Below are 12,783 nucleotides of genomic sequence, written 5' to 3' on the forward strand. Positions count from 1 at the left end.
CGAGGGATGGAACCCAGGCCCCCTGCACTGGGAGCACGGAGCCTTACCCACTAGACCACCAGGGAAGTCCCAGCATGGGTACTCTATAGAGGTACCATTTTATTCTATCTTGTTTAGCAGGACAGTTACACTGTTTGGGGCAGTAACTTTTTATCAGATGTTACTAACCAGTTTCTCTTTCCTTCAATATGTATCACCTCAGTGATAAACTTTTTTTCAATGAACCACTTGGATCACATCAATTCAATACTGTAAAATCTTCTTAGTATCTACTACGTATAGCCTATAAGAATTCTAAATCTGGTAACCAAGATCCTCCATTTATCCTTTATGTGGCTCAGGCAATATAGATAACCTCAAACACACACTTGTGTTTTCTTCATGGATACTCTTCCCTTCTGTGCATCTTTTCTTTTAGAAGTATGGTACATTCTTCAAGATACACCTCAAACATCACATCTTCTATTTATAACAAAGGCTAATAGCTGACATTTATTTAATGCTTACTGTGTATCAGACACTATTCTAAGATCTATGTGTATTATGTATTTACTAAATTTTATCCACATATGAACATGATAATGCCTATATTTCACCTTAATCCTGGTTATATATTGTATATCTATTTTTGATGCTAATGTCCTAGAAGAGAAAATCACATCATCGTACTTTCCCACAGCATGTTGTAAACAGGAGGTTATTTCTGTGAGGAAGCCGCACTGGCATTTGCCAAAACACCCTACAGTGGTGAGGCTATCAGAACTGGGTGACTGTAGCTAAGAAATTCCGTGATTGATCTTATCAGGGCCACTGTACCCTAATTGCCTACCTTTCCTAAAGTAAATCTCAAAGGCAAAAAGATGAGTTTCTATCTTGTTCTTCACCAAGTTCTTCAACGGAGTTAAAAATTTAATAGCTTCTTCCAATGGAGTTTCAACCTAACAAAAATAAAAGATATTATACAAATGGAAGCAAGATTTTGGGGGGATGTGAATTTACTCTTTCTATCAAAAACACTTTTTTGCTAAAAATCACTTACCAGTCACCCAGAAACACACTGCCATATTTCACCCACCCATAATCTAAAGGAAGAGGATTTTGAACTCCTCACTGGTTTTTAACTGTTGAGATTATACATTTTCTCTGGATAGAAACTATCCAACAAGTAAAGAAGAAGACTAAATAGAACCAAAACCAGGAAAAGAAAGACAGTATGAGAAACAGGTAAGATAGCCAAGGGAAAAAAAAAAGACAGAGAAGGGAAGTGAAATAGGATGAAAAGGGCTTAAAAACTGTAGAGAACATTGAAGAATGAGTGAATGCTGAGTATAATCAAGCTATCAGAAAATAGTACAGTATCCACTCTGTGTTGCTTTGTTCCACTACAAATTCTACAGAAATCTACATTTATTCAAATGCCATACTATTGGTGAGATGTCACTGGAAAAGATTTATATTTCTAGAACTCTGTCTCTACCACCCTTCATTAATTATATAAATGTACTAATTATATATCTGTGATATTACCGGGCAAGTATAATGCTTACTAGATAATTGTGCTACTCTACTCCTAGACTGAGTACGGAGACAAGACTATTCTCCGTAGACTGGGGTGGAGGTAGGTAACAACACTGTATTTATCAGAAGGGCACTGAACATCTGGGTCCTATATTCACCTTCTCTCATCACAGAGGCAATAACAATTTACCCTCAATGGAATTCGGATATGCCATATCTGTCCAACATGCTTCTGCCAGTACAGTAAATTGTGATTTCACCAACACATTTTCTGGCCAAGGAAATTATTTAATAGCATTCAAAACAAAACAAAACAAAACAAACAAACAAAACCAAGTCAAGCCATAAACGGTGTCTATAGGATTTACCTTGTACTAGTATGTAAAGCACTAGCCGTTATTCTTAAGGATATATGCCAGAAATCAATATATGACAGCATCACTCTAATAGTTGTAGATATCAAGAGACAGAGGAGAAAACAAGCGCCCTCATAAGTATGCCTTTCTCACATTTGTAAATATTCGGCTTCCTATTCCCATGACTCTATGCTCTACTGAGTTAGAATCTGTGGTATACAGGGGAGAAATAGTTACCAGGGAAAGGTAGAGAGCTGGAAACTGAAACTGCCACCCAGGCACATCAAGCTTTTCATTCCTCAAGAGGTACAGATGGAAATGAGGGTCACTGTATTGACCACGATAATTTACTCCAGGGAGATACAGCTGTTATTATTATAAAATAGAAACAAAAAAGGATATTGGGAAGTGGAATCAAACATTTGACAAGCATCACACTGACTGAAACCAAGTGTCTGATTTGGAAAGGAAAAAGAGAGGAATGAATTCTGTCTGCAGTTCTCATAAATGAAAACATACGCCCCCAAAGGAGATGTGGGTCTCTTGCCCCTGCATGCTCCTGTGTGCCTCGCACAGGGAAGATTTTGTCAAGCTAAACCTAAACAATAAATATAGGTGCATAACCAAAATAAAGCTAACTGCATTTCTACATTTACATATATACAGTGCAGTAGAGGGTGGTATAAACAAAAGCATATAAATAGGGATGATGCTCTACAATCAGTGCTTTAAGATTAAAAAAAAAAAAGTCAGGGCTTCCCTGGTGGCGCAGTGGTTGAGAGTCCGCCTGCCGATGCAGGGGACGAGGGTTCGTGCCCTGGTCCGGGAGGATCCCACGTGCCGCGGAGTGGCTAGGCCCATGAGCCATGGCCGCTGAGCCTGCGCGTCCGGAGCCTGTGCTCCGCAACGGGAGAGACCACAACAGTGAGAGGCCCGCGTACCGCAAAAAAAAAAAAAAAAAAAAAAGTCAAAACTACCCTTGAAAATCCCTGAAGTTGTTGAGACAGACACATAGATATAGATATGAATATATAATATCACTAGTTTGCATTATATGTACGAAAACCACACATTTAAGTACCAAAATTGCAATCACTGTAGCAAGATAGTCACACTCTGAGAAGCACAAGAACTGAGACGGCAGTCATACCTCCCCCACCGCAAACTCAGGTGGGGCCCTATGTCCACTGAGAGAAGTAGCGGATGGAACTGCCAGCATCATGCATACTCTTTTCTGTCTCTGTCTCGAAAAAAAGTTACATCCTGTCAAGATTTGAATTTACCTAAGTTAAATAGATACAGAAAGGGACTGCACTGTGTTGATGGGCCATTTAAGACATTTGCAAGGGCATTTTTTTAACGTGCAATTTTAAAATTTATGAACTGGCCTGAATTCTAATCCGAGTGTTAAAATATGTTGTATAGGAGTGTATCTCCCTATACTCGCAGCACAGCGACACAAAGTCTAACACCGTATGCTAGCTTAAAACTGAAGTTTAAAAATAAACACTATACAGACAGAGTGCTAGAGACTTATTACCCTTATAAGGAACGTGTGTGTGCATAGAAGGAAAAAAAATCCAGTTGAGATGAATGTCGGCCAAAGGCACGGAGGCGCATAGGGTGGATGGTACAGGAGAAAACTCATGAATACCAACTACCACCTACTGCTCATGATACCCTGGCTAAACAAGCAATACAGATTCCACCAAGCTTTCAGATGTATACTCAGTTAATTCAATATTAAACTCACTAACTAAACCTCTTCCTATTTTCCTTCTCTCCTTCTTCACTGGAATAACTGCAATTTAACAATGCTTTTATTTTATTTAAATTATCCTGAACTGGTGAACTGAATTTATCATTTACTACCTGGAAGAATGATGAAATATAACCCCCCTCCCCAAAAAAGGCAACTACAGATTATAGGCCCAGAATTGGCAGGCAGTTTTTTAAATAGCCTACAGCGTCCCTCCTGATTATGAGGGCTTGGTGTAATCTGGCCTTGCCACCGCACTGCAATATGGGTGACTGTGGATGCTATCAGACGGGGGCATCTTGGAGGCAGTTATCCTTGGAAGAGAAAGGTGTTATGTGCCTAACAGGTAAGAACAGCATATACTGAAGAGCAGTCCATGAAGGTGGGTGCCTTCCACTAGGCTCCTTTCAAATAAAGCAGTCAGAAGCACTTTATGTAGGCATTATTTTGTTGTGAGACTACAACCCTCTAGCTACGAATGTTTAGACTACAACTTGACATCTGGCCCCAAAGCAGCCGTTATAGGTGAAACACAAAGAAAATGGAATAGTGTATAAGGAGACCTGGTACAAGAATTCTGCTCTGTGGGGTACTCCTTATTAGACACTGACTAAATCCAAACAGATCCCCTCTTTAAGAACTATAATGCGAGACATAAAGAGCTACAAGAAAAAAAGTCATTAAGTAAAGTTGTGGGACACAGAGAAAGCAAGTGGAAAGAATGACAGTGGCAGGCAGTCAGTGATGGTGGTAAAAGTGGTAGCAAGAAAAAATGCTGAGGCGTAAAGATGAAAAGCCCCTAAAGTCGGTATTATCCCCGAGTAACTCTAGTTTTCCATGGGGCCTAAAAGGTCAATTTTCGGTGCTCTTCACGTCCCTGTATATTCTTCCAGTAAGCTCCCAACAACAATAAAAAGGCAGTATCTTTGTTCTTAGAAAGCACACAATTATTTGTACATACAGCTTTGTGAAATCCAAGCTACATTTATCTATGGTTCTTAAACAGTAATATTGCCATGAGATATTACTGTCCATCTGCTCTGATATAATTCTAAAAATATTTTCCAACTCTTCATTAGGTATTATAATTTTCCTTAGTTATAAAGCAATCAATGACTTTGAATTTTTAGTTACTAGTAAGGCTAAACTGAACTCTAGGGCAATATGCTTACGTTATTGCTTTAACGTAGTAAGTCATGCAATTATCTGCACGTGGAGTAGGAGGGTGTCAAGGGCCAGAAGAAAAGTGCGTATGTATGTTACTGATGAAAATGATTCACAGGACAACGAATGCCTTGGTTTCAGCTTAATAGTTTAAAAGTGGCAGGTAAGATTTTGGCTTGGGGAAAATATTTGAGGACTTTTAAGATATTAGGTACAAACAGTAAATACAATAAAGAAATGGTGTAAACTGACAACATGAGTGAGAGAGAGACATACAGAATTCACTTTTTAAAAAGCTCAATTTAGGCTAGATATAAAAAGTTCAATGTTACCACTTACAACAGACACTACATTCTTTACACATATATTTTCTCTAGTCCTAACATTTCTGCCTAGTAGGGATTTTTCCGAGTCCCATTTTATATTTGAGAAAACCATCAGAGAGGTTAGACAAAATGTCCAAGATACACAATGAAGTGTAAGAGCTAATATGTGGTCCCAGATCAGAATGACTCAAAAGCCAAAACTTTCCAATATATCATATACTAGATTACTCTGGATCAGAATCATTATTTCAAGTTCTAAATGTGAGATACAATCAGAAAAAAAGAGAGGGGGAAGAAAAGAAAGGAAGGAAGGAAGGAAGGAAGGAAATAAGGAAGGAAGGAAGGAAGGAAGGAAGGAAGGAAGGAAAGAAGGAAGCAAGGAAGGAAGGAAGGGAAAGCAAGCTAAAATTTAAAGTGATTTTTTTACTCTAAAATCTATAATCAAATTGGCTGAATAAGACCACATAAAATGACAATAGGTGGTCATGAAATTTCACTCAATTGTGCCAAACACTATTCTTAAGTACCTTGGCCAGCTTCTCGGGAATAAGTTCTTCTTTTGGACCTCCAATTTCCTCATCATCATCGTCCTTCTTCTTTTTCTGATTTCTCTGCTGCTTTTCTTTTTCTGCATTTTTTTTCTCTTCCTCTATCTGGGCTTTCTTTTGAGCTCTTCTTTGCTTATTACGTAGCTTCTTTAGCTCTTTGTCAGACATGTTTGCTGTAAGCAGCAAGTGTTAATAAAATTATCAACATGTTAATCAGATTAGAAATGACCAATTACTATGTAATATTCCCATATAAACTCCCACTAAAAATCTTTCATGTTACACATGTTCATATGCCTATGTGTACCTTTTAATAGTGCCACATTTGCTAAAGAACACTAACCTCCTCAAAAAACTTGTGAAACCCACCCTATTGTGGCAACCATAGCAAAACTCAAAAGCACATAAGCTCCTCTAGCAACAGTAAACCACTTGCAATTCTAGGAATGTGACAAGCTGGTTCATAACTCTATGGCACTGTCCCATGCCTTCTTAGTTATGCCTTCTCTAATCCTGTCAAACAGTGCTGCCACTGTGCCTCACATATTCTGCTTGTCATAATACTTTGTTTATACACCTATTTCTCTTTTAGACCGTCAGTTCCTTGGTGGAAGAGACCTTGTTTTACTCATAATCTTTGTATTGACAGGGCCTAGCAGCATACCAAAACACAGAGAAAACACTCAAATATTTGTTGAAGGAATAATGAATAACTACACAGTAAATTTAAAATTTGACATTAAAAATTAACAATATCCCTTGAGGTACAACTATAGAATGTTTCAAAAAAGACTGGAAATCACTGATAAACATGCCATAATAAAGTGGAAAATCTGTACTGTTTAGACTTAAAGCAATAAATCTGAAAGCTACGTGTACAATCAGTATTTATTTGGAAAATACTTGTTAATAATGAGAAATGAAAAAATTCATTCTAAAATATACCACCACTGTGGTGATTTTTAAATATGCCCATAAATTCTTCCCTTCAAAAAGTGGAGTCTATTTCCCTTTCCCTTAAATGTGGGCTATACTTAGTGACTCACTTCTCACTAATAGAATGTACTAGAAATGAAAGTGTATGACATCCAAGATTAGGACATAAAAGCATTGTGGACTCCTCCTTGATTTCCCTTGGATCACTCAGAGGAAGCCAGCTGTCATGTTGTGAAGAAACCCAAACCACCTTATGTAAAGACCCATGTGGCCAAGAACAGTCCTCTGGCCATGCCATCTTGGAAGCAGATTCTCCAATCCTTCAGGTGCTTTGGCTGACATCTCGACTTCAACCTCCTGAGAGACCATAAGTCTTTCCAATCATACAGCTAAGTGACTTTTGAATTCCTGCCCCCCAGTACCTCTGGGAAATAAATGTTTGTTGTTTAAATCTGCTAAGCAATTTGTTATGTAGCGATAGACAACCAACATATTTTGGTCCCTGGAAGTGCGATGCTGCTGCAATAAAACCCGAAAATGTGGGGAGTGGCTCTGGGACCAGAGAGTGGCCAAAGGTGACAAGACTTGGAAAAGAGAATTAATGTAAGCTTAAGAGCCTTAGACTATTAATAGATATCTAGATTTTGAAGAGGCTGCAAGTGAGGGCTAAAGTGAAGTGAGGAACACTTATAATCGCATAGAGGCAGACAGCTTAGCAACACTTATACAATGCATCAAGTGAACGGGATGATCCCGTTAGGTGGATTTCTAGGCCCCAAAACATGGAGGGGTGGGGGGAAGAAGAGGTTTGAAGATGGTACCTGATTCTTCTTGCTGCTTCTAGCAAAAATGCAAGAGAAAGAAACTAAAGGAAGGAGCAGGGACTTGAGGTTTTTGAAAATTCTCAGCCTCTCCAGAAATGGCTGCTGAGCAAAGATCAAACACAGGGCACTGCCAGGAAAACATGTCAAAAGGGAGAGCAGAGAATTTGGCTTTAAAATCTTTTGTTAAGCCTCAGAATTCAGAAAAATGGTGCCTCAGTTACTAGTCAAACAAAGGTTCTCTTAAAAATTTTAAGGGTGTGATCCACAGATCCTCTCAATCACACAGCAGACCTTCTAAGAAACTTAGAAGTTTTGTCCTCTCAGCAAGGTCTCAAAGTAGACAAAGATACTTGTGCGTGTGGATTTCAATGAGATTCACACAAGATCCATGAAGTTTAAAAGAGAATTATAACGGTAGAAACACGGAAACTTGGACTGAAAGGAACATAGCAATAAAATGAAAAGAGGTCTTCAGACACCCCACCCCCAAATTTTGGAAGCGGATTAAGAAACTACTTAGCTGCAGACAAACGCTAACTTTCAAGAAAAAAGAAGGATTCAGAAGGTAGAACCAGGAACCCAGAGGGCAGAGCCAAGATCCATAAAGAATTATTCCTAGGTCTCGAGTCCTCATCAAAGAACTGCTAACCTGGACCCAACTGGACATGAGAATTGACATGAACCAGTAACTCCAATGTGCCTCCCGTTCCCCCCTCACCACCCCTTTGTGTCTACAGTGGGCGCCTAGCCTCTCTCTCACCACTTTATACTGGTTCACAGGATTTCTTATCAAGAACTCTAATTCACAGGATTTCATATCAAGAACTCTACTTGAAGAGCTACACTGAAGAACCATATTCAAAAAACCTCATGAACATGTGCACCTCATTCACAAGATAACGATCTGGACTTTGAGCTAATGCTGTAATGGGATGAGACTTACGGAGGCCTTGAGAGGGGCAAGTATATTTTGCATTAAGAATGTAAATAATTTGTGTCCAGAATGCAGAACATGGCAGTTAAAAATACGTCCACAAATTCTTTGATTTCTCCTTCCCACTCAAGTATAGGTTGTACCTGGTGACCCACTCGACAAATTAAAATGTAAAGGAAGTGGCAGGGTGTTATGTCAAGAGAAGAGAACATTAAAGGTGTTATGGCTTCCTCCTTGCTCTCTAGCGTGGCCAGCTACCATGTCTTGAGGAACTCAAGACACCCTCTGGAGAGACTAAGGAATTAAGGCCTCCTGCCAAGAGCCATGCGAGTAAGCCATCTGGGAAATGGATCCTCCAGCCCCAGCCAAGCCTTCAGATGACTACAGCTCTAGCCAATATCTTAACTACAACTTCCTAAGAGACCCTGAGCCCGAACCACGTAGATGCTTCTGAATTCCTGACCTATGGAAATGGTTGGTTCAAGATGGTAAATTTGGGGGTAATTTATTATGCAGCAACAGATAAAAACAAATTTATACCCGTTTCTCTTTTTCCTGGTAAAGAATTCCTTACCACTAGAAAAGAAAATTTCAAACAAGAACTAAAAATTACATCCTAGAAACACAAGACTGCGTGAGTGGCCACATAAATTCTGGCCTTTTAATGATTTGTGAAATAACAGCTACCACTTGCATCTTTACTGCAAGACTAGACACAATACACACATTATTTTATTTAACAATCTCAACAACCTCATAATATTATTTTATGTATCAGAAAACTGAGCTTTCAGAAGAAAAATAATGACTCAGAGTGATAGTAAAAGACAGAGCAAGGATGTAAATCCACTTCACTTTGCCTCCAGTCTAAACTCTCTCTTTCCACTATGCTACACCAGGGGTCAGCAAACTTTTTCTTCAACAGGCGAGATACTAAATATTTTTCGCTTTGCAAGCCACAGGTCTCTGTTGCAACTAAACTCAGCTGTCATAGCACAAAAAGAGCAACAGATAGCGTGTAAACGAATGGGCTTGGCTAGGTCCCAATAAAACTTCATGTACCAAAACAAACTGCAGTATGGATTTGGCCCACAGGCTAGTTCGTGACCCTATTCTGTAATACCTCTCCCTGCCTTAAGAGGACTCGTCAGTTCACAATAATTGCCACACCACGATAGAGAAAGGAATCCACATAGGAAATTAATATAGACATTAAGAGTCCAAATCCTGTTTCACTTAATTTAGTGCTAATTATCTGGATAGGCACTATCTCAAGTTTACATAAATTAGCTAGTACTTGTGTGAACTTAATAGAGACTCAAAATTTTAGCTTAGGAGGAGCCAAAGGAAAATTCTACTATGCTAGAATATTGCATTATCTTTTTTTAAAAAATTTGTGTTTGTGTATATGTGCACATATGCATGTATATGTGTATACCCAGAAAATACCATCTGAATCTAGACTATTCTACCCAGCCAAACTAACATACACATAAGAATGCAAAATGAAAGAAATCTGGCCATATGAAGACTCTTAAGTTTACTGAAAGGGTAAAAACATGAGAAGCAAAAGATAACTTCTCAAGCAAATAAAGGGTACCTACCAGATCTTTGCTATAAATGTCAAGCTTTTTGGTGAACCATTAGAAGCACTGTGTCTAAGGAAAAAAATGGCAGCAAGCAAACTATTGTTCCTACTAATCAGCACTATTTCAGCAACACTAACCAATGCAATAAGCCATGGGGGAAAAAAGAGGTATGAATACTTAAACTGACTACAGAGTAATATAACGGCCTACGTAGAAAATTTTTTTAAATCAACTGAAAAATCTACTAAACCTAATATCAACGTTCAATAAGGATACCAACATACAAAAACTATAACAATATTCATTTGGAATACTGTAATGGGAAAGGGGGACATGTAAGGATAATGCTAAGAGTAAATTTGCTGAAGTTATAACACAACAATTACACTAAAATATAAATAGGAGATACATGCATTCTAGTATGCGAAGACTCGATGTTGTTTAAGATCTCCTGATCCCCAAACAGTAATCTATATGTTAAATGCAATTCAAATTAAAACTCCAAAAGAAACTTTCTGGAAGATCAATTAACTCTACAGTTCTTACATAAGCAAAAATTAACATGTAAAGCCAAGAAAAATCGAAAGACATAGTGTTAGATTAAGAAGAGAAAAATGGATAAGAAGAGAAACCCGTGTACTGATGTCAATACAACATAGTTTTACTGTGTCTTCACACTAAGTTTTAATATATGTGAGAACAAGACACCATGCCCACAACCCACCAAAGTATTTTTTCAGAGCTTACTTCAGGATAAAAGTGGCATTTTAAAAAAGTGGGGAATATGGACAACCTATTCAATAAGCACTATTTAGGAGTCAGCAGTCTTTTACGTGGGGATAAAAAAAGCTACCTTCCACCTCACATCACATATAAAAATTATCTCCAGATGATTAAACACCCAAATGTAAAAATAACAAAGCTAATAATATAAGAAAACATAGAGGATATTTATAAATATATTTTACATTTTGAAGGAGAAAAGCCTTTCTAAGCAAGACCCAGAAACCATAAAAGACTAAACAACTTTGATTTCAGAAAAATTAAAGCTTTTACATAAAGAAAGACACCCACTGTAAATAAACATAAGACCTAAGTGACAGGAAGAAAATATCTGCAACACATAAATAAGGATTACAGTCCTGAGTATGTACAGAACTCCTACGAACCAAGAAGTTTCAAAATAAAATGGGCAAAAGATATGAACAGGCAATTCACATAAGAAACCTAAAGGCCACATGAAAACGTATGCAGGTGTTCCACTCTTAAAAATCTAGGAATTATAAATTAGATGTTCTTCCCAAAGTAACAAAAATGTAAAGGATGGACAATTTTCAGTGTTAGCAATAAAATAAAATATCAGTCCACTGTTGGTGGCAATAAAAACGTTTTATGGAAGGCAATTTTATACATTTCCCATACTCTTTGACCTAGCAATTTCCACTCCTAACAATCCATAATAAAATATGTGCATAATGATGGCCTACAGGACATTTACTGTAACACTGTAAGGGGCTGGGGGGGACCCACATGGATTCCCAGAGCCATTAAAATGGCTGATGATGAAATTAGCTGTGCCCAGACAAGGAACAATACTATAAAATGAACGGGAAGAAGTGTAAATTTCAAAACACTATGAATCATATCATCCCATTTATGGGCTATAAAAATAAAACGAACAAAACAACCACAGGAACTACCCTGAAAGGTGTGTGTAGGGCATGTGTGCACATCAAGCTCTGAAAATGGTAATTGTGCACAAAGGAAATTGAACGTTTCATAGGGGTAGCCCTCTGAAAGAAGACAGCCTGCGGGTAGGAGAAAAGGGAAAGGGGATTTTCACATTTGCTAGTTATTTTTCTAAGTTGTTTCAACTTTGTATGTTAAGAGTTCATTGTGGGGGCTTCCCTGGTGGTGCAGTGGTTGAGAGTCTGCCTGCTAATGCAGGGGACACGGGTTCAAGCCCTGGTCTGGGAGGATCCCACATGCCGCGGAGCAACTGGGCCCGTGAGCCACAACTGCTGAGCCTGCGCGTCTGGAGCCTGTGCTCCGCAACAAGAGAGGCCGCGATAATGAGAGGCCCGCGCACCGCGATGAAGAGTGTCCCCCGCTTGCCGCAACTAGAGAAAGCCCTTGCACAGAAACGAAGACCCAACACAGCAAAAATAAATAAATAAAAAAATTAATAAACTCCTACCCCAACATCTTAGGAAAAAAAAAAAAGAGTTAATTGTGCATTATTTGCATAATTTGAAGAACAGGTGGAAGGCAGGAAGAGTGAACAGGAAGGTAAACAGGGACTTCCCTGGTGGCGCAGTGGTTAAGAATCCGCCTGCCAACGCAGGGGACACGGGTTCAAGCGCTGGTCCAGTAAGATCCCACGTGCCGCGGAGCAACTAAGCCCAAGCGCCACAACTACTGAGCCTGCGCTCTGAAGCCTGCAAGCCACAACTATTGAGCCCGCGAGCCACAACTACTGAAGCTCATGTGCCTAGCGCCCGTGCTCCACAACAAGAGAAGCCACCACAATGAGAAGCCCACGCACCGCAAGGAAGAGTAGCCCCCACTCACCGCAACTAGAGAAAGCCAGCGCGCAGCAACCAAGACCTAACGCAGCCATAAATAAATAAATAAGTTTATTTATTTATTTTAAAAAAGGAAGGTAAACAAAAGAAGCCAGAGGATCGCTGCTCTCAGCTTCAATGATAAATTGTCCTGTAGATTCTTACTGGTGTCTTCTTGCCAGTTGAAGAAGCAACGACAGATAGAGATTCAAGTGAAATCTGTACAAGGGTTTCTACATGTGACCTTAGAAAGTTCTAAGTTGTT

At 38.9% G+C, this 12,783-nt stretch overlaps 1 protein-coding gene across 10 annotated transcripts in view; it reads right to left on the reverse strand.

Moving 5' to 3' along the window:
* The window catches only part of NAA15 (N-alpha-acetyltransferase 15, NatA auxiliary subunit), a 76,246-nt gene that overhangs the window by 11,964 nt on the left and 51,499 nt on the right, over positions 1-12,783 (reverse strand). For 7 of the 10 annotated variants that reach the window (XM_089911484.1, XM_089911486.1, XM_089911482.1 and 4 more), the window contains 3 exons: positions 5,651-5,844; positions 2,112-2,240; positions 830-938 (listed from right to left, as the gene is read on the reverse strand). In XM_089911484.1, the coding sequence (XP_089767610.1) occupies positions 830-938; positions 2,112-2,240; positions 5,651-5,844 (432 nt within the window). The remainder of the gene's footprint in view (positions 1-829; positions 939-2,111; positions 2,241-5,650; positions 5,845-12,783) is intronic. The other 3 variants (XM_089911487.1, XM_089911489.1, XM_089911488.1) reach the window with 1 other exon arrangement.

The sequence above is a fragment of the Delphinapterus leucas genome, chromosome 5 (genome assembly GCF_059928025.1).
Source record: "Delphinapterus leucas isolate spDelLeu-1000000601 "Yukka" chromosome 5, BTC_Dleu_Yukka2, whole genome shotgun sequence".
Lineage (NCBI taxonomy): Eukaryota > Metazoa > Chordata > Mammalia > Artiodactyla > Monodontidae > Delphinapterus > Delphinapterus leucas.